The sequence below is a fragment of the Dromiciops gliroides genome, chromosome 1 (assembly GCF_019393635.1).
Source record: "Dromiciops gliroides isolate mDroGli1 chromosome 1, mDroGli1.pri, whole genome shotgun sequence".
NCBI classification, from domain to species: Eukaryota; Metazoa; Chordata; class Mammalia; order Microbiotheria; family Microbiotheriidae; genus Dromiciops; species Dromiciops gliroides.
The window spans coordinates 472672998-472695552 of NC_057861.1; the positions used below are offsets into that span (position 1 = coordinate 472672998).

General features: G+C 33.9%; 1 protein-coding gene across 1 annotated transcript in view; it reads left to right on the plus strand.

Moving 5' to 3' along the window:
* Window positions 1–22555, plus strand: part of FBXL17 (F-box and leucine rich repeat protein 17) — a 519745-nt gene that overhangs the window by 116641 nt on the left and 380549 nt on the right. The window contains exon 5 of the mRNA XM_043986707.1: window positions 14634–14741. Coding sequence (XP_043842642.1) covers window positions 14634–14741 — 108 coding nt within the window. The remainder of the gene's footprint in view (window positions 1–14633; window positions 14742–22555) is intronic.

The window sequence follows — 22555 nt, forward strand, 5'->3', positions numbered from 1 at the left end:
GCACAAGAATTACTTAAACCATTTTAATTCAACTTTAATAGGAGTACAACATATTCTAATTGCAGTTGGCACAAGCTATGAAACAACAGTTGATAGGCTAAAAGCATTAAAACTTGTAATATTATTCTTTTCTATAGATCACTGATCTGGGCTTTTGTGTGAATATAGGAAAACATTGATAATTTGTAGAAGTTTCAATTCAATATAACTCTAGAATGCTTAGATATATAATTGAGTTTAATCTTATAAAGAAAAGTTCATAGAAATAATTTTTTAAAAAATCAAGCCAATCAGAATCCGATTTAGAACACAGGACATTCAAATTTGCTTTGATAACCCTCTAGAAGAAATTATTTGGGAAGTCATAATGATGGAATGTTCTGTCTTGTTAGAGTAGAGCAAATTTGAATATGCTCACTTTTGTCGAAACAAAACAAAACTTGCAAGGTTTGTGTCTGAGTGCCAGCATTCCCTATTGCAGTGGCAAACAATACATTATGTCAAGGTATAAACAATAAAAATATTATTGAATATTTCCACATGCATGTATTTATTCTCCATGTTTGACATTTTTATCACTAGCATTTTCATCTTTTATGCAGAACTTGCTTATTCATCTGCCTATAGACAGGACAAGGAAATGCACAAAAGGCTTGTAAGATTTGTTAAAAGTTATTTCTTCACAGCTAATTTCCTTAGCTGGTTTAGAAATGAAAAGGAAGCAACAAAAATAAGAATAAGAAGCAACTAATACAAGGTACTTGCTAGTTAATAAAGGCATGAAACTTTCTAGAGATTTCTGTCTCTTGAATTTCCTGGACAGTGCCAGGAGAAAGGCCTTAGGTTATTCTCCCAGGGTAAGGATCAAAGGTCTTATGAATGTTCTTATGGCTTTTTCCCTTGAGATTCTACATAGAAATGTTATCATTCTTTGGGGGAGAGGGAATAAATTGTCAAGATAGAAAAGATCATAGCAAAGGGAGAAAATTCTTAATTATTAATGTAGCTGTGTATTAATGTGTGTATGCTTATATGTATTTTATAGCAACCATTCATTATATCCATTCATTCACATTCCCTGAGGTGATGAACTCTACCTACTTTCAATAAAAACATTCTAAGAAGCAGAATTCTTATATACATTATAAGACAGGGTCACTGAAATCACAAAGTACACACTGAAATGAATCATGGCAGGAATAGTACAACAGACCTGTGTAGAGGACCTGTTTAATTTTGGCAGAACTCTTGTAGGAAACTCAATTAAAAACAAAACAATTGCTTATATCATCATTGCAAATTATTACTTAGCAACTATTTGATTTTGATGTGGTGAAGGTTGGGAGTTTAAGCTTTCTATACCATTTTTTGCTTGCATTTATATAGTGGTTTCTGGTTCACAAAGCACATTAATCTTTGTAACAACCATTTGAAGGTGCTATTATTATCCCTATTTTACAGAAAAGGAAAAAGATTAATTTGCATAAGGTCATATAGCTTGTAAATGTTGGAGTCTGAATCTGAACCCAGGCCTTCCTCATTTAGTTCCAATACACTATGTATTTAGCCATCTAGCTACTATATAAAGTTTGTAGATTAAGACCATGCTTGGCAATCACAATTATCTTAACATTCCTGTCAATATCTAGGGTAGAATGGTGACAGGATGGTCCATAGCAATGTCTTCTAACATTAGCATATAAGAGGCAGTTATGGAAGACCCTCAGCCATGAATTAAGGATGAAGTATGGATAGGTAGGAAGAATGTTGAAGGATTTTTGCAGTTGTTAACAGAGCTATCTGGACCATCAGGCAGACAGTTGATGTTTAGTCCTATAAGGTAGGTGGGGCACAGCATCATGATAACCTTGTGAACTGAGGTATACAGAAATTCAAGTAGATATCCAGAAGGGTATGGAGACATGAATATAGTTAAATGGTGCTTAGAGTAGGTACTTAGTCATTGGATATAAAGCAGAAACCCATAAGAATAGGAGTTTAAGGTGAAAGAGAGTCAAAAGTAAAGATAACTTAATGTTAAAAATCATGAGGTTCTGATTCAGGAGGACCTGAGTTCAAATCCAACCTCAGACACTTAACACTTACTAGCTGCTTGACTCTGGGCAAGTCACAATCCCAATTGCCCCACCAAAAAAAAATCATGAGGTTCTTATATTTCTCTTGTGTAAATGTCAGATTCTTCCTGTATTACAAAATTGGTATGGAAGTAATTCAACAGTAAGGGTAAGGGAGCCAGGTTGGTTATTAATATCTCCTCATAGTGATATAAATATGCATATATCATCAAGTTTCTGTCCCTGCAGGGTAGTAGCTTGGACTAGGAATGAATCAGAAATTTAAATGATACCCATATGAAAGAGTGCCTATTGTTCAGACTGTGATTTGCATCTGGATGGATAGCCCTTTGAGTTGGTCCATTACAACATGTATCTTGAAAAGACCCTGGAAATGGACAACTGAACTAGCCTTAGAATTGAATAGGACAAACAGGATTGCAATCAGAAATTGGGTGACATTTGAAAAATTCTGCACCAATTTAAATAATCTCAACTATTTTGAAACAAACAAACAAAATTAACATTATGTTAAGGGTGGCTTTCATGCCAGCACCCTGTTATCTGAGATTCACTGAGATGCTTGTCAGTACAGTTAACCAAAGAGGTTTATTTGGAAATAGCATAGAAACTGTATCAACAAAGATGAAATAGCCTTAACATTAGCTTTGGTAAACACTGCCTTTTTTTGTCTCTTTATAGAAATACATATGGGCAGCCCGACAGGATATTATGATTTATGTGGTCTAGGGTACCCACCAAATTTGAGAGGCCTGGACTCCATGTAGATGGGACTTTTTATGGCCTTAGATGAAAAGAAAGCTATATCAAGGAGGGCAGGATCCAGTCAGGTCCCAAGGAAAGCTTTGTGTACTTTTAGGGAAAACCCGTCCTTATTGACAGGAGGAAGGAAGGAAGAATAAGAGAGGCGTGGATCTAACTCATTAGGAAAATGCTGGTAAATAATAATTCTGTCACATACCACCACATGGTAGCAAGATCCTAAGGAGTTCTAAAGCAGTGGTATCCAACTCAAATAGAAACAGGCCACTAAACCATATATAAGGATCTTTGTGGGCTTCATATTGACTTCAAAAACCACTTATTAACATTATTTCTGTTTTATTGTATATTTATTTATTTATTGGGGGGGGCAATTGGAGTTAAGTGACTTGCCTAGGGTCACACAGCTAGTGTCAAGTGTCTGAGGCTGAATTTGAACTCAGGTCCTGAATCCAGGGCCAGTGCTCTATCCACTGCGCCACCTAGCTGCTCCATTGTATATTTATTTTGTTGAATATTTCTAAATTTTATTTTAATCTGGTGGCCTACGGGCTATGCATTTGATACCTCTGTTACAGAAAATCATCTACCACTTCATTGTTTTTAGGGCTTTTACTGTACAGAGCTCCAGGCATGGCCTGTACAAAGGAGGAAAAGGTAAAAGGACAGAAAATTACACTTCCCCTCCATTCCCCAAATAATACCACTAATATCTCCACATTTCAGATTAGTCCCTTGCCTTCATCCTACCTCTTACAACAGGGATTAGTTTTCCTTAAAATCAAGTCTCTGGGACTTGATTGGTCCTTACCTCCACTGATACAGTTTATTGTTCATGTAAAGACATAAATAATCTGAGACCAGAAAATTTACCTTGTTCTACCCTGATGCCCAGATGCATTTCCATAAGGAGGTAAGGAAGGCTGAGTACTAAAGCCAAAGGTGAGTGCTACTATATCCTTGTTGCATATCCTTGCTTTGTTTAGGGCAAAGTAAACCTTTAACTGTTCATTACCTTATGAGTGCCTCATTTTGTCCTAAAATCAAACACGAACAGGTTGCTGGTATTAGACCTGTCACTAATTCTGATATAACTTTTAACACCTGCAACTTTATTTTATCCATGCAGTTTAAAACAGTGCCATTGCTAGTCATTTCCTTACCAGTCTATTTAACAAGATACCACTAAGAGTTTTACTCTTCTTAATGCACATTTCTGAGGACATTGCTTCACAATCTCTGTTGTTAAAGGATAATGTCTTTTGTGTGGCATTCAAAGTAGCAAGTTTCATCCACACCATTCTTCTTCATATGCCCTCTGCTATAGTCAGATATCCCAAGCTTTCCTGTTTCTTCTATTTAATAAAGACCTTTTCCCCCATCTCCACCACCTTAATTCCTACTTATTCCTCAAGATCCAGCTCAAATGCTGATATCTTCCTATAATTTTCACTGATCCTAAAATTAAAGTGATAACTCTAGTTTCCATATCATTGGCACTTCCTTTATATCTCTCCTAAGGACTTAACATATTATTTTATATTTTCTGTAAATATAATTTCTGTATATATAATAAATAGAGACCACCATTCATTTTTGTATCTCTCTAGTGGCTAATTGTATGTAGTAGATGTTCAAGAATGTTCATTTAATTGTGGCGAATAAGGGCATGGAAAAGAATGAGCATTTATTAAATACTTACTATATACCATGCACTGTGCTGTGCTTCATAAATATCTCAATTAATCCTCACAGCAACTCTGTGAGATAGGTGATCTTATGGTTCCCATTTTATAGTTGAGGAAGCTGAGGCAAAACAATCTGCTGACACAGCTTAGTGTCTGAGGTCAGATTTGAATTCAGTTCTTCCTGACCGTAGGCTCAGTGCTTTACCAACTGAGCCACCTAGCTGCCTCTGAACTGAATTTTCTGAATGTTTTTTATCACCATCAGTGGCTTTTGTGGTTTCTGTTGCTTTGTTTTTATTATCTTTGTGGACTTTTTTTTTTTTTAGTGAGGTGATTGGGGTTAAGTGACTTGCCCAGGGTCACACAGCTAGTAAGTGTTAAGTGTCTGAGGCCGGATTTGAACTCAGGTACTCCTGACTCCAGGGCCAGTGCTCTATCCACTGCGCCATCTAGCTGCCCCCCTTTGTGGATTTCTTAAAATTATTGATGGCCTGTTCAAATTGAAATCACTAAACATCAGTACATGTTATCTTTTTTTGATTTAATATATTTGTTTTAAATTCTTTAAATGCCAAAGAGCATTTGCTGATATAGTTTCTATGCTATTTCCAACAATTTTCAAAAGAAAAAGAAGAGCAAAACATTAAAATATATCTATTTGTAAATTTTTTAAAAGAATACTTGCTTATGATATTGGTTAACTTTTGTCATCACTGTTGAGGATAACACCATCCTTTCAGTTACAGTTATCTTCAACACTTGACTCTCTTTTACTCATCCTCATTTCCAGTGAGTTGCCAAGCTTTGTCAAATATACTCCCCCCATAACATCTATTTCATCTGTCCCTTTCTCTCTTCACACAGGCACAACCTGCCTTTAGGCCATCGTTATCACCTCTTACCTAAAGTATTCTAATAGCCCCCTAATTGATTGAAGCTACAACTAGCTTCTTTTTCCTTACTTCAGTCCATTGTTCACACAGTTACCAAATTGGTTTTTTGGCATTCATAGTGGTTCCAGCCTACCTTGCCAGGCGCATTGCATATTACTTCTCTTCATATGCTCTGGGTTCCAGAAGTTGGCTAATTACTTTTTGCTGTACCTGATGTTCTGTCTGTAGTCTCAGCACTATTGTATAGGCTAGCTCCCAAGCTTGAGATTCACGATCTCATATGGTCACCTTTTGTAGGAACTTAGCTTTCTTCAAGGCCCATTTCAAGTACCAGCACCATTAAAAGTACTGACCTTGTCCATTGTGTCCTCCCTTCCCTTACTCATCTGTCAAATGAAGCCTGAAATGTCAGATTTGTCAAGAATGAACACTTGGGCAACAACTTATCATTATCTGTAATTGTTATCTTAAAAGATTATTTTAATTCTAGGATACCCAAGGAAAGCTTGAGTGCAGCTTCCTAACTGCTTCCATAATCTTCACAGAGACTTGCCTGAAGAAAGGTGCTACTGATAGCATTGGGGATGTGAAGAAGTTTGGGGAAGTAATGATCCTCTTCTCCCAGACTTCTTTTATCTTCTTCAAATTATATTTCCCTCATTACTGCTAAGCTTGTTGTCCAAACATGATCATTTAAGCAAGCATGGTCTTTATACTATACTCTTTCTTGCTTTCCTGCTTCAACAGAGTATTCGATTGCACTAATGCCCTTGGATTATCTTCTCATTCTGATTCTGATTGTAATAGAGCCTTGTCAAAACATACCATACCTGTAACATGTTTTCTTCTATTAGAATTTCAGCTCCTTGAGAACAAAGATAATTTAAAAAATTTTTTTATAGTTGCAGAACCCAGCATTTAATAACAGGCACTTAATTGTAGAACATTTAAGTTTGACAAAATCCCAGCTTGCATTTCTGTTCTGTAAACATCATAGTGCTCTCAACATTTGAAAATTCCCTTCTAAAATGAAATCCTGTGTGCTTAGCAATGTGACTATCATCAGCTTTCTACTTTTAAATCTTATATTCTGAGTTTTTGTTATGTAAATTGATAAAATTCTTTTTTTTCTGTCTTTTAATTTCCTTTCTTCTGTAATACAAGGTGATATCTGCTTAGATTCTCAGAAAAGTATAATTAATTTGGATTGTTCGGAAAGGAATGTTTGAAAAGATGTGACTTAGAGGTAGTACTTAAACATTTTTTGTCATGTTTTACTTATGCTTTAAAAATGTTCATCATAATGCCTGGTACATAGTAGACATTTAATAAAAGTCTGTTGATTGGTTCATTTGAAATACCCACTATCCACAACCCTTCCTTAAACCAAAGAGCATTTAAGTAAAACATAATGACACATTGACCTCGTCTGACAGATTATGCCTTACTTTGCTCCTTTACATTGTTCACTGTGTTTCCTTATGTACCTAGTTCATATCCCATCCTTGATGCTTCCTACATGTGTGGTCCATGGACAGGTACCTTAGTCTTGCTGGGCTCATTTTCCTCATATGCAAAATTGATAGACTATGAAGTACCATATAGCTCTAGATCCATGATCCTACGATTCAAGACTGTTAATTTTGTTGATCTGCCTTTTAGTGTTGCTTTATATTATAGTGACCATTGTGCATATTGTACTTATATATATTTATTCTACATCATTTTATACAGTGATGCAACATTCTCACAATTCCTCATATTTGCCATTTTAATGGTTCAATAATATTCATTCCATTAATATGTCATTATTTATTAAGCTATTCTACAACCTATGGACATCCACTGATTCCAGTTTTTTACTACAAAAAGTCCTGTATTAAATATTTTGATAGAGTTCTTTCTCAGAGGCAGTACTTTTTGTAGTTCATATACAAATTATATTCTGCTTTTCCTGAAAATACTTTGAGGGAGTAAAGGCCAGGGACAAGTAGATGAATAATTTACCATCAATAATTTATCATGTTGGACCATCATTTTATCTCCGCATATATACTCTCTTTTGGTTGTTTCATCAGCTCACATAGCTTTAATTATCATCTTTTTTGCACATCATTCCCAACTCTCTATATACAAGTTATCACCTCTTGACCTCCAAGCTCTAGTCCTGAATTGGACTAGAATTGGACAAATATTAATTGGACTTCTAATTGGACACTGTAAATATATACATGTGTGTATAAAATTAAACATATATAAATATATCTATGCACATACATACTTTTTTCAATTACATTTAAAAACAATTTTTAACATTTGTTTTAAAAAATTTTGAGTTCCAAATTCTCTTTCTCCTTCTCATTGAGAAGGCAAGCAATTTGATATAGGTTATACATGTGTAGTCATGCAAAACATTTCCATATTAGTCATGTTGTGAAAGAAAACACAGACCAAAAAAAAAGTCATGGAAAAAATAAAGTAAAATAAAAAGTATTCTTCAACCAGCATTCAGACTCAATTGGTTCTTTCTCTGGAGGTAGATAAAACATTTTTCATCATAAATCCTTCAGAATTGTCTTGGTAGTTTGTATTTCTAAGAATAAGTCATTCATGGTTGATCATTGTACGGTATTGCTCTTATTGTGTACAATGTTCTCTTTGTTTTGCTCATTTCTCTTTGCATCAATCAGTTCATCTAAGTCCAGGTTTTTCTGAAAGCATCCTACCTATAATTTCTTATAGTATAATCATATTCCATTACAATCATATACTACTTGCTCAGCCATTCCCCACTTGATGGACATCTACTCAATATTCAATTCTTTGCCACCATAAAAAGAGCTGCTATAAAAATTTTTGTACATATACGTACTTTTCCTTTTTAAAAAAATATTTTTACGATACAGACTTAGTAGTGATATTTCTGGATCAAAGGGTATGAACAATTTTATTGCCTTTTGGGCATAGTTTCAAATTGCTCTCCAGAATAGTTGGGTCAGTTTACAACTCAATCAATAATGTATCAGTATCTATGCCAATATTTGTCATTTTCCATTTTTGTCATATTAGCCAATCTGATAGGTGTGAGGTAGTATCTCAGAAATATTTTAATTTGCATTTCTCAAATCAGTAGTGATTTGGCACATTTTTTCACAAGACCATAGATAACTTTGATTTATTCATCTGAAAACTACCTGTTCATATCCTTTGATCATTTATCACTTGGGGAATGATGTATATTTTTGTAAATTTGACTCAGTTTTATATATACATATACATATATGTATATGAGGTCTTTATCAGTAAAACATTCTATAACAGTGTTCCCCCAGTTTTCTGCTTTCCTTCTAATCTTGGCTGCATTAGTTTTGTTTGTGCAAAAATTTTTAAATTGTATTTAATTAAAATTAGACATTTTACATCCCACAATGTATCTCATTTGGTTATAAATTGTTTCCTTATTCATAGATATCATAGGAAAACTATTCCATAATCCCCTAATTTGCTTATAGTATCACCCTTTATGTGTAAATCATGTACCCATTTTGACCATATCTTGGTACACAGTGTGAGATGTTGGTTTATACCTAGTTTCTGCTAAAGTGCTTTCTAGTTCTCCCAGAAGGGTTTTGTTTTGTTTTGTTTTGTTTTTTGTTTTTGTGTTTTGTGTTTTGTTTTTTTTTTTATTTTTTGGTTCTCCTGAATCCAGGGCTGGTGCTTTATCCACTGCGCCACCATGTATTATATACCCAATCTATTCCACTGATCCACCACTCTATCTCTTAGCTAGTACCAGATTATTTTAATGATTACTACTTTGTAATAGAGTTGAGATCTGGTATGGCTAGGCCATCTTCCTTCCTATTCCAAATGAATTGTTATTATTTTTTACTTGCTCCATAAAATATATTTTTGATAGTTTGGTATGGCACTGAATAAGTAAATTAATCTAGGTAGAATTGTCATTTTTATTATATTGGCTTGTTCTCACCATGAGTGATTAGTATATTTTAAGTTGTTCAGATATGACTTTATTTGTGTGAAAAATGTTTTGTAATTGTGTTCATATGTTTCTTGTGTCTTGGCAGGTAGACACCCAAATATTTTATATTATCTAAAGTTATTCTAAATGGAATTTCTGTTTCTATCTTTGTTGGTATTATAGAGAAATGGTGATGATTTATGTGTGTTTATTTTGTATCCTGCAACTTTCTTAAAGTTATTAATTTAACTATTTTTCAGTTGATTTTCTAGGATTCTCTAAGTATACCATCTGCAAAGTTATAGTTTTGTTTCCTCATTGCCTATTCTAATTCTTCAGTTTCTCATTGCTATAGCTGACATTTCTAGTACAATATTGAATAATAGTGGAGATAATGGGCATCCTTGCTTCACCCCTGATTTTACTGGGAAGGCTGTTACAGATAATGCTTGCTGATGGTTTTAGATAAACACTACTTATCATTTTAAGGAAAGTTCCATTTCTTCTAAGCTCTGTAATGTTTTTAATAGGAATGGGTTTTGCATTTTGTTAAAAACTTTTTCTGCATCTATTGAGATATGATTTTTGTTGTTTTTTTTATCAATATGGTCAATTATGCTGATAGTTTCCCCAATATTGAATCAGCCTGCATTCCTGATGTAAATCCCACCTGGTCGTAGTATATTATCCTTGTGATATATTGCTATAATCACCTTACTAGTATTTTATTTAAAACTTTTGCATCAATATTCATTGGGGAAATTGTTTTGTCGTTTTCTTTTTCTGTTTTAGCTTTTCCTGGTTTAGGTATCAGCAACATATTTTTGTTGTAAAAGAAATTTAGTAGGACTCCTTTGCCTATTTTTTCAAATAGTTTACTTCGTATTGGAATTAATTCTTCTTTAAATATTTGGTAGAATTCACTTGCGAATCCATCTGACCCTGCAGATTTTTTTCTTAGGAAATTGATTGATGGCTTGTTCAGTTTCTTTATCTAAAATTTGATTATTTAAGGATTCTATTTCTTCTGTTAATCTGAGCAATTATATTTTTGCAAATATTCGTCTATTCCATTTAAATATTTAAATTTATAGGCATATAATTGGTCAAAATAACTCCTAATAATTGTTTTAATTTCCTCTTCATTGGTGGTGAATTTATAAACCCTTACATTTTTGGTCCTGGTAATTTGGTTTTCATCTTTCCTTTTTAAAATCAAATTAAGCAGTGGTTTGTCTATTTTACTGGGTATGTCATAAAACCAGTTTCTAGTTCAATAGGTTTCTTACTTTCAATTTTATTAATCTCTCCTTTGATTTTTAGGATTTCCAATTTGGTGTTTAATTGGGGAGTTTTAATTTGTTCTTTTTTCTAGTTTTTTTTTAGTTGCATGCCTAATTTATTGGTTTATTTCTCTATTTTTTATGTAAGTGTTTAGACATATAACTTTTCCCCTAAGTACTATTTTGTTCGTATCCTATAAATTTTGGCATGTTGTCTCATTGTTGTTCTCTTTAATGAAATTACTGATTATTTCTATGATTTTTTTCTTTTACCCACCTATTCTTTAGGATTGGATTATTTAGTTTCCAATTAATTTTAAATATCTTTCTACTGTCCTTTATTAAATGTAATTTTTATTGCATTATGATCTGAAAAGGATTCATTTAGCATTTCTGCCTTTGTACATATGATTGTGAAGTTTATATGCCCTGATACATGGTTAGTTTTTGTGTAGGTGCCACGTATCACTGAGTCAAAAGTTATATTCTTTTCTATCTCCATTCAATTTCCTCCAGAGGTCTATCATATCTAACTTTTCTGAAATTCTATTCCTCTCCTTAACTTCTTTCTTGTTTATTTTGTGGTTAGATATATCTAGTTCTGAGAGGGAGAGTAGAGGTCCCCCACTAGTATAGTTTTACTGTCTGTTTTCTTCAGTATCTCATTGCACTTCTTTAAGAATTTGGATACTATATCATTTATTACCTATATGTTTAGTATTCATATTATTTTATTGTCTATTGTAATTAGATCTATTTTTTCCTTTTGCTTTATCTGACATGCTTGCTACCCCTGCTCCCTCCCCTCCCTGCCCCAAGTGATTGACAAAACTGTATATGATTGTGATAGGAATACTATTGTGCTGTATGAAAAAACGAACAAGTTGATTTTGGAAAAACATGGAAAGGCATACATGAAATAATGAACAGCAAAATGAGCAGAACCAATGTAAACATTAACAGCAATATTTCTAGAATAATAACTGTGAAAACTAAGCTATTCTATGTATTATAAATATTCAGATCAACTACAGACGACCTATGAAGGAAGATGCTATCCACCTCCAGGGAAAGAATTGATAAATAGGAAGTATGTATAGTATGATTTTACATATATACATATCTATGTCAGATGGTGGCCTTTTCTAATGTGGGTGGGGAGAGGAGGGAGACAGTTTAGATTTTAAAATGTAAATAAAGAAGTTTATATATGCACACATATATAAATTATATCATACCAAAGTGCTCTCCCATACTATATATCTTTCTTATGCCTTCCTTTCTAAGGTGTAACAGTTACCCAGGATTTTAAGGTAGACTTGGATAGTTAGTTATTATTAAAGCTTTAAGTAACTTTTTCCCCTTTTTGATGGAGTCTCAAATATATTTAATATATTTGAGAAAGATAAATGAATAATCATCTTGGCATAGTATAATCAAGTACACGTGGATGTTACTTATTTAGGAAGGAACATAAAATAACTGTCCATCATGGACACTAAGAAAGGAGTTAAAGTGCTTACATGGTGTACAGATATAACTATAAAGGTTTCTCTGTGGAAGGAAAGAAAATAAGAAATCTTCCCAGTATGCCTGGGAAATAAGTTTTTATAAGCTATGAAGTGGTTGCTACTTGGTGAGCTATGGAGATACTTTGACATGCTGAAAAAACATGTAACTTAATTTTAATTTTGTTTTGAGTTTTGTTTTAAGAGTATTAAATATGAATATGTAAAACATTCTGTTTTCATATAGAGTCTGTGTTTGGACTTACAACTGATTATATTATTTCATTTGTGATTAAAGCTGAAATTTGGAAAAATAAAGTCATCTGCTTTTGTGAAATTTCATATATTCAACCCAGAAAACATTCATTACTATTAAAATATTAAAAACCTGTGCTGAAAACATTTTCATAAACATAAGACATCATTGCAGGTTATTTTTGCCCTTGTTTCTCCATATCCCCTGGTGGTAGGCTTTTATGTGTAATATTTTTATATAGAGTTATTCTTAGTGTTCCTGAAACATCATAGATGTAAATTAAATTCTTCTATATGCATATGTGTTGCATAGATTTAAAGTACTATGCCTAGTTTTTCAGCTAAAGGCATGGTTCTTGCAAAATTTTATGGCCCTTTGGAACAACATAAAGAAAACTGGTTCTATATTTAGAGGACTTTGTATCAAATCCCTCCTCAGAACTTACTGCTAATAAGTGATACGACTAGTCACATCATTTAATTTCCCTGGGCCCCAGTTTCCTTATGTATAAAATGAAGAATTTGGACTAGATGGCCTCTGAGGTCCTTTCCAGCATTCAATCCATGATTGTATGATCAGTAATATCACAAAGTGTTATTTTGTGTTTTTATATTGCAGTGGGAGTAAAGCTTATTGGCAACAGCCCTCCTTTTATTACACATATTATCCTGACCATGTAACTAGGTCTCAGTTTCTTAATCTAGAAAAGAAAAGAGTTGGACTAGGTGATGATTTCTTAAGGTCTCTAACAATTCTTATATTTTTTGTTTTTATTATTTCAAATTTCTAAAAACTAGTGTAATACAACTGTTGGATACTTTGTATGACTGTTTAGTTAATATGTATGTATATACACACATATGTACATCTCTCTCTATATAGTATTATATATATAGTCTGTCTTGCACTCTATTCATCTTGCCATGTTATCTCTCTATATATACATATATAAATACTCTATATTACATATTATACTATCTCTCTCTATATATATCCTTGTTGTATTACTGTATCATGACAAAATATTTCATTTATAGACTTTCAAACTTCTAAATAACAAAATTAGTTTAGTTCAATAAAATATATACTGTTCTTGGTATTCCTGAATTTTCCATAGTGGTCATTTAACATTTCAGACTTTAATAAAACTGTGTTATATAGCAATGGCCAGTGACTATTCCAGAGAATTGCTAATGAAACATGCTAACTACCTCCTGACAGAGATGCGATGGACTGAAGATTCAGAATATGACTTGTATTTTCAGACATGCCCAATGTGGGAAGTTGTTTTGCTTTACTATGTTACAAGGCAAGATGGTAGGGTTGGTGCTAGAAATCTGAGTTTAGGGATAGAATGGCTAAGAAAATAAAGAAAAAAGAGTGACATTGAAGCATTTTTAAACATCCAAAATAGTTGTCTAAATTTCTGGTGTTGTTGAAGAAGGGTCTTCTCCAAAACATGTGTAAAAAGCACATTTGCACACAAGACACCTATAAGCTCATAATTATTTGTGATATAGGCTTTATAGAGACAAATTGAAACATGTCAACAAAACAAAACCTCAAACTAGCCATAGAGTATTTTTTGCAATTTTAATTTTTCTAAATTTTCCCCTCCCACACTATCCCACTAGTGATTGGTGGGAGGTTTATTAAAACTCTTGTAAAAAATGTACATTGTCAACCAAAACTAATTCTTGCATTACTTATGTCCAAAAAGTACATATCTCAATTTACCCCTTGAGACCATTACCAATCAGGAAGTAAGTAGCATATTTCACCATGATTCTTCTGGAATTTAGTTGGTTATTGCATCACTCAGTGCTCTTAAGCCTTTCAAAGTTGTCTTTACAGTATTGTTTTTATATAAATTATTGTACTGGTTCTTATCTCTTTATTCTGTATCAGTTCATCCATGTCTTCCAAGGTTTCTCTTAAAATATTCCATTTCCTACAGCCCCAAAATGATATTACATGAATATACCATGATTTGTTTAGCCATTTCCCAAATGATAGGCACTCTACCTTTCTCCTTCCTATCTTAGTTTTTAATTAATTGCATTGAATCAGAATGTCACTGCTAATGATCAATAGTTGTTACAGTTTATTGTTCTGAGCAGCTTGGAATGTCATCTATAATAACTTTCTCCATATTTTTCACACAGGTGACAGATCAGTCAGTAAAAGCATTCGCTGAACACTGTCCTGAACTACAGTATGTTGGTTTTATGGGCTGTTCCGTTACTTCAAAAGGAGTCATTCACCTAACGAAGGTAGGTACAATATCTGTGTCTTTGCCATCAGTGATTATCACCCAAGTTCTTGGCTTCAGTAGCATTAAATTCACTAGAATACATGGGAGCCTTTTGTAAAAATAATACCAATCTTTAAATTATATCAAAATATTTTAATGTAGAACAACCACATTTCCTACCCTTAAAAAAAGTTTCGTTTATTTTTAAATTAATATGAAATAAGTTTTAAAAAGTAGTGTATTTTGCTTGTGTTGGAGTTGTTTGTTGTTCCAACCTGGTACTAATTTGGGTACTATTGTGGAATTACACAAGAACAATGATTAAACTGTCCATACCACATGATTTAGCAAGCACATGATTGCACATATGCTATCATCATTCAATAAACATTTATTATGTGCCAGGCACTAGGCTGGCCCTTGGAAATAAAAGACAAAAATTAAGCAATTTTTACTCTCAAAAATTTTGACTTTTATTGAGGGATTTGACTTGTATACACATAAGTACATTGAAAATGTTTATAAAGCAAATTCCTGGTCCTTTTTTTGTGGAGGAAGTAGCCACAAGGGGATCAAGAAAGACTTGAACTGAACTTGGAAGGAACTCAGGGATTCTAAGAGTTCAGAGGAATAGGGACCATATTCCAAGCATGGGAGCCAGGCACAATGAATAGCCAGTAGACCCATGTATCAGGATCTAAGTTTGTAAAAGAGAGTCACGTATGAACAGTTTGTAGAGATGTGAAGTCAGATTCTGAAGGACTTGAATGCCAAGCAGATCACATTTTATCTGATCCTAATGGAAGTAGAGAGCCATTCAAGATTTTTGAGCAAGGGAATGATATGTTAGATATGTTCTTTAAGAATAGGAAGTCAAAGATAGAAACAAAAGGCTTATGTACATTAAACTATTCATAGCAGCTTCATAGTTTACTACCAAAGAAATGGAAAAAAAAAGTAGTTGCCCATTTCACTTAGAAATGGCTGAAAAAAGTGCCTATGTATTAAGATATTAATTTACAGTGAGAATTGATGAAAATGGCTTCAAGACTCAGCTCAAGCAACACCTCCTCCAGGAGATATGTTTCCCAGTGTTCCTAGCTGTTAGTCCCTTATCCTCCAGGGAAGTCTTCCATCCACTCTGTATTCATATTGTATGTACTGATTTATGTATATGTTTTCTTCCTCTATTAGAATCTAAGCTTAGCTTTTTCTTTGTCTCCCCAGTGCTCGGCACAGAACTGGCACATGGGAAGCAATTAATGTCTTTTGGTTGATTGAGTTTAGAAGAACATGAGAAGATTTGTCTGAATTGATACATAATGAAATAAGCAGAACCAAAAGGGCAATGCACACAATGCTACAAATAATGAAATAAAAAGATGAAAAAGGGAAAACATAAAAAAAGAAAAAAAATGAAAAAAATTACTAGAAGTCAAACTCTTAAGTAATTGAAAAATCATTGAAAGTTCCCAAAGCACGGACAAGGAAAGATAGCTGTTGTATATATTGTCAGACAGGCTAACCAGTGAGGATGTTTTGGTTTGCTTTTCTTTGTTGTGAGGCTGGAGGGGTGGGGGCTGGGATGGTGTGTTCATGTATCTAAAGAGAAAGTTGTCTTTCTTTTTTTCTCTAGGAGTGACAATAACATAAAAACAAAGGCATCCATAAAATGTATTAAAAACAAAACAAACTGTTTAAAGAATGCATCATTCTGTATTCAGATCATGATATTTCAGTATTTAGGCCATCTGTAATTTCATTTGTGTAGTATTTGCCATGCTTTCGTGCACTGTTATCCCTTTATAATTTTAATGGATGGTCTTTGAGAGCTTTTGTGGTAAAAAACATTATTACTCTTGACTAGACTCAAGTAATAAATCTCTCTGAACTTAGCTGGTTGTCAGACGACTGGCACACAGTGCATCACCAGGACCTTATATGAAATCTTTCCAGCTTGGGACAACCTGACAAACCATGCACTGTAGTGCAAGGACACCCTGTCACCTCCTGACTTGATCAGTCATCAAAGTAGGATGTTAACAAAGATATAGTTATTATAGTGTGACATGTATACTTTGAATAATGATGATAAATAAGAATTTTATGTATTTTGCAAGTGGTTATCAGGAAGATTTAAATTTAAATGGCTTTCTGATTGTCATTTAGATGGGCTACATATCCTGAAATGAACTAGAAATTGGTTCCTTAACTGTTTTGTGTGTTCAGGTTAGACATATAAACCATATATAACTCAAACTCCCAAACTGACAAATGTACTTAGGGAAAGAATTAGTCCCAGGTACCAGATCTATGAAGTCAGAACAGGTTCACCAAGTACATCCACATGCACTCTAAACACAGATGCCATGTCTTAGCAAGCTGAGAAACATGTATCTTCCTATAGTCCATGTTTTTGGTGTCATCTTTTCTGTTTTATACAGTAATGACACTGAACCAAATTTAGTGTGCACTAAAATGGTTAAAAATATTTGCCACCTTTTCTAATAAAAAAAATTGTCTCCTGAAGAATATACCTTCAACTTGTAGGAAGTCTGAGGTTAAAATTTAATTTTTCTTCAGTGAAATAATATTTGCTAGCATAGAATCAAGAATCTAACAGGAAGTAAAACACTACACAATTAAAATTACCTTAAGAGCTAAGAATCAAGTTTCAATTGATAGTCACTGTTCTGCCATATCTGAAAGATTCTCTAGTGAGCATATGAGCTATATTTTTCTGTCCTAGAGAACCAATCTCTTGGATAGCAGTTACCTTGTAGAGGAGGGAAAGACAATTTGGAGCAGTGCCAAAAAATACTGAGCAATACAGATTTCTTATTTTCATTGTTTTTCTTACCAGAACATTTTATTTTTATTGTGAAATTGCTCCTCTATGCGTGACCTCTTCTGAAACAGTTGCCTCTTTCTCTCTTTCTTTCTTTCTGCTTAATATGTTGGCAGATGGATTTTTTTTTGTTTGTATCTAAAGATTTGTATAGAATGTGATATGTATGACTTTAGATGAAAGGATTGTAAACAGTATTATAATGACTATTTGTGGTCTTTTTTATGATCGCTCAAAATTAGTTGTTAAACACAAAAATAACATACCAATATGAACATCCAGATTTTTTTCTCTGACTGAATAGATGCTGTAGCAGATAACTGCATTGGCAATTAACTTGTTGAGAAGATTCACCTGAAAATTACAGTTTTTGTTGGCTTCTTCCAATTGGGGAAAGAGTATATTGGGACTCATATAAAAGGAAATTACAAAGGTTTAAGAAGTCCCAATGCTTGCTACAATAAGAATAACATGTCATAATATGAGTTCCTATCTTAGTCACCTATTTTCAGAGAAAAGAATAGAGTGACATTTTTTAATTTGGAAAGGATGCAAGGATCCTCCCATCTAGTATATTCTGCTTAAAAATCAGGCAGTAGGTTCATACTTTAGCCCTTAAAGGTTTAATAGTTTAAAAGTCCTTCATTTATACATCATTTTAAAAAATCCCTTTCTTTCCTTCATCTTAATTCCAGCTTTGCCACCAATTAGTTATGGGCTTTTAGATAATTAATCTCTTTGGTCTATTTCCTGATATGTAAAGGGTTTTTTGGTGGGAGGAGGTAAGGGTTCAGCTATCCCATCTTTTAGTTCTCCCCAGATTCTGTCATTCATGAATCTATAAGTAATAAGCTTTAAAGAGACCTTGAGCAGTCATCTGGTATATCCCTTTGATAAATATTAGGAAAGCCTATTCCTGGTAAAAGTTTGTAGATTTTCCTCATCACCAATTATTATCTATTCTATTAATCAACAAGCCTTTTTAAAGCACCCATTATGTGCAGGATGCAGTCCTTGGCACTCGAGATACAAAGAATGAAACAATTGCTAATCAAAAGGAGGTTACATTTTAGCAAGGAAACATTAGACATACATAACAGTCTATGCATAGTAAGAGGGACATGTAACTCTAGGTTGTTAAATTCAATGTAGTTAAGGATGAAAGGCAGAAGCAGTTGGGGGGAGGGAATTGGGAGTCTAGAAAGGTTTCATTTAGAAGGTGGAGACTGAGCTATATCTCATGCTCTGAGCTCTTCAAGGGTAGCATGTGTCTTTTGAGACTTTTGTATTCCCAGTACTTAGCCCAGTGTCTATCATATGGTAGTTGATTAATAAATATTTATTGATTGACTGTAGAAAGAGAAAAAGGGGGCAGCTAGATGGCGCAGTGGATAGAGCACCGGCCCTGGAGTCAGGAGTACCTGAGTTCAAATCCGGCCTCAGACACTTAACACTTACTAGCTGTGTGACCCTGGGCAAGTCACTTAACCCCAATTGCCTCACTAAAAAAAAAAAAAGAAAGAGAAAAAGGTTATGAGGAAGACATGATGAAGAAATATATGAGGGAAATCCAGTGCAAAAACACAGAGATGGGAAATGAAGTGCCATTTTTGAGAAACAAGAAGCCTTGTTTTGCTGGTTTTCTTAGTGTGGGAGTAATGTAATATCCAATGAGGCAGGGAAGATAAATTGGGTCCAGGTTGTGAAGCACTTTAAAAGTTATAGAGGAGTTCATATTTAATCCTAGAGGGTATAAGGAGTCCTTGGAGTTGATTGAGTAGGGTTGACTTGAAGCAGGGAGACTAATAGGAGGCTATTGTAATAATTGAGGCCAAAGGTGATGAGGACCTAAAATAAAGTGGCAATGGTGTGGCTAAAAAGAAGTGTTTGATGTGACAGATCATCAAGGCAGAAACAGCAAGATTTGAAAACTTCTTGGATGTTTGGATTAAGAGATAGTGAGGAAGAGGATGCTAATATTAGAAACCTGAGAAGAATGGTGGTGTCTAACAGGGAAGTTTGGAAGAGGGTTGTATTTGGGAAAGAAGTGATGATTTCATCTATTTCTGCTTTAGTTTTCTTATCTAGAAAATTTGAATTAAAATAGCATCTACCTCCTATGGTCATTGTAAGGATAAAGTAAAATAACATTTGTGAGGTGCTTTGCAAACCTTAAAGTGTGATATGATGCTATTTGTTGTTGTTATTGTTAGTTCTATTTTGGGCATATTTAATTTATATGTCCAAAAGGCAGTTGGTAAGGTGGGACTAAACTTAGAAGAAAGAATAGGGTTCAATATATAGGTTTTTGAGCTGCCTGTATGAAAATAATTATGACAGTTAAACTCATGAGAACTAATAGGTAATCAATGTCAAATAATCTTTCTAAAGTAAAAGTCCAACCATGATATCTCCCTATTCATTAACCCTAGTAGTCTTTTATTGCCTATAGTAAAGCTTCTTAAACTGTGGGTAACTAAATGTCAGGGTTGAGAAAAATTTGGCAACAGTAAAAAGTTACGTATACATGTTTTATATACCTATATACCTGGGGACATGTAAAAATTTCTCAGGCAAAAAGGAGTTATGAATGGAAAAAGTTTAAGATGCTCTGGCCTATGGGATCAGAGCACTAGATATTTCACCCCTGACTTCAGGCATTTTCAGTGGCTGGTCCCCTACCTTAAACTCTCTCCTTTCTTATCTGCAATTCTTAGCTCCTTTCAAGTCTCAGCTAAAGTCCCAACTTCTACAAAAAGTCTTTATATTAAATACTCTTTAAAATTGGTACCTTCCCTTTGGGATGATTTCCAGTTTATCCTGCATATATCTTTTTTATATGTTGTTTCACACATTAGACTGTGAGCCCCTTGAGAGAAGGGGCTGTTTTTTGACTTTGTTTCTACCCTCAGGCATTATCAAAGTGCATGGAACATAGTAGCCATGAGTCTGGGGCTTTTCTCCTGCTTGTGCTAACTGCCACATGGTCAGTCCTTTACCGGTATACATAATATTAATTAATAATAAATGCTTACTGCCAAAACTGATACAATAGCAATATTTTACAAAGCACAGTAGTAGCCATAATTTTTTAAAAACCACAAAAACCAACCAAAACACATTATCTACCTCACAGGTTGGAAGGAAAGAAATTTCAAACCATAGACTTAATTTAGACAGTTCTGTATATATATGAACTTCCATAAGTTGGTATTACAGAGTGATATTTGTTGGTGTCACAAAAATTTCTAAGTCCAATGAAGGAAAAGAAACAGTAAAGTCTCCAAGCCATAGAAAATAGGTTTATTGAGAGAGGGCCTATCTCACAATAAAGCCGGTCAGTCAGGGGTAGGACCTGAAAGACCTCGAGCTAAGGACTCAACAGGGTTTTATATCCCTGCAGAGCTTACTTGCTTAGCAAATATTATTTTTAGAAAATATTGAAACTGCCTCCATGACAAAGTCATCGTCATTTTCCAATAACCTTATCATTCTTCTTGCAGCAATAGGGTCATAACTCTGATGCATGACCCCTTCGTTGAACATATGGTCATAACTTTAATGCATGACCTTTCAGCCAAGCATATCACTTGTGATTTCTAAAATATGTTGCTGACTATAATATCATCTGATATTGCTTAATATTGGAAAACATCCTCTGACATTGTTGAGTAGAAAGAAAAGACTTAATTTACTAATACAATAAAATATCTAAATATAATAAATCACAACTTTTAGTTAACATGCTGATTAGTATCATAATTAAATCCCTTTAAATCTCTTATAACTAAGGGGTGGGGAAAATCTCACTCACATTGGGTGAACATGGCATAATCAACTTTATTCATTGGGAATTAAATACTGACCTCAGTGCTGAATGTGGAGAATATTGGCAAGTAAATTAGATTTAAAATCCAATAGATTGTAAGCTTCTTGAGGGCAGGTCTTCTGCTTCCTTTTATATTCCCAGGATTTAGCATAATGACTGGTACATAGTAGGCACTTAATAAATGTTTATTGATTGATAATTGAAGTAAATGTCTGTTGTGACCTGTTAATAAAATATTTCTTAAAATGTTACATCATCACATTATTTTAAATACTTAATAGTTGTGAAGTATGACTCCTGTATAAGGTTTTGTTTTTTAAAATCTTCAACATACATTAAATATATAATATATCAGACCTGTGATATTTAAAATCTAAATTGTGGTCGCCCCAAATCAGAAGCTTCAGCACCAGTCCTTAGGCATCAAACATTCACCAAAGCATAGAGGTATTCATAAGGAGTTAAGAAAAAGAAGTCCTACCCAGCCTAGAATTCCAGCCTGGCTGGGCTCTTTCTGAAGTCCTCCTCCACAAGCCTGCTTTAATCAGGAACTCTCTAGCAAGCTGTTTGTGGAAGCTTTTTATAGATCTGAAACAGAGGCGGTCCTTACACACTGCTTCAAGGTGATTGGTTGGCGTCATCCAAATCCATTGGCTTTGAAGGTGTTCTCAAGTTGAGTTCACAGTCTAGTTTCTGAGAACAATACCTTCTTAAGGGATAGCCAGGTGTGATTAAAATCCAAGTAACTTGAAGTAGGCTTAATCAGCAGTCAATCACCCTCACTTGATTCAATCAGTATAGATTAATCTTCAGGTGGGTCTTTGAGTTATCTGCTAAATCCCATTATTTCATCACGGACCTGAGAGGGAGAATTAAAATGACCATGGTCTAGGCTTGTATGTGATATTTTAGCTGTGTGAACCTCCTTAAATCATTTAATCACCTTTTTGTTTCTAGCTAACTCTCAGATGTTAATAATAATAAGTTCCTGGTGTGCATTGCCAGAAGGCATTTCCATATCCAAAGTTACCTCCTATTCCAACTCAGGCAGTTAGGTGATATGAATAGAGCACTCGGCCTGGAATCAGGAAGACCTGAGTTCAGATATGACTTCAGATACTTACTAGTTGTATAACCTTGGGCAAGTCACTTAACG